The 294-nt window shown below is 62.6% G+C and overlaps 1 protein-coding gene across 1 annotated transcript in view; it reads right to left on the bottom strand.

The window, feature by feature from the left end:
• The window catches only part of ANK1 (ankyrin 1, erythrocytic), a gene marked incomplete at its 3' end in the record, with an annotated part of 55,543 nt that overhangs the window by 6,251 nt on the left and 48,998 nt on the right, over positions 1 to 294 (bottom strand). Inside the window, exon 29 of the mRNA XM_009878972.1 lies at positions 92 to 289. Within this exon, the coding sequence (XP_009877274.1) occupies positions 92 to 289 (198 nt within the window). The remainder of the gene's footprint in view (positions 1 to 91; positions 290 to 294) is intronic.

Below are 294 nucleotides of genomic sequence, written 5' to 3'. Positions count from 1 at the left end.
GCTGCCGGGGGAGGGGCACGACTGCGTCCCGCCCCCTGCCCCTGCCTGCTGGGGCGCAGTGGGGCTCCAGGCCAGGCTCTCAGGGGCTCACCTGCAGGGCCAGCTTCACTTTCTTGGTGACAGCTGTGTCTGGGAAGGTGGCTTGGACCATGGGCACTAGTGTGCTTTTCAAACACCCTCCCTCAGGGCCAATCATATCGCAGTCCTGGCAAATCCGTGACATGACCACAAAGTAGAGAGGGAAGTCGGTGGTGATGATGCGGCAGACCCTCTTCTTCTCCAGCTCCTCCTGGC

The sequence above is a fragment of the Apaloderma vittatum genome, unplaced genomic scaffold (assembly GCF_000703405.1).
Source record: "Apaloderma vittatum isolate BGI_N311 unplaced genomic scaffold, ASM70340v1 scaffold16791, whole genome shotgun sequence".
NCBI lineage: Eukaryota > Metazoa > Chordata > Aves > Trogoniformes > Trogonidae > Apaloderma > Apaloderma vittatum.
Note: the sequence above shows the minus strand (reverse complement) of the source record. Positions and strands in the feature narration are given on the sequence as shown.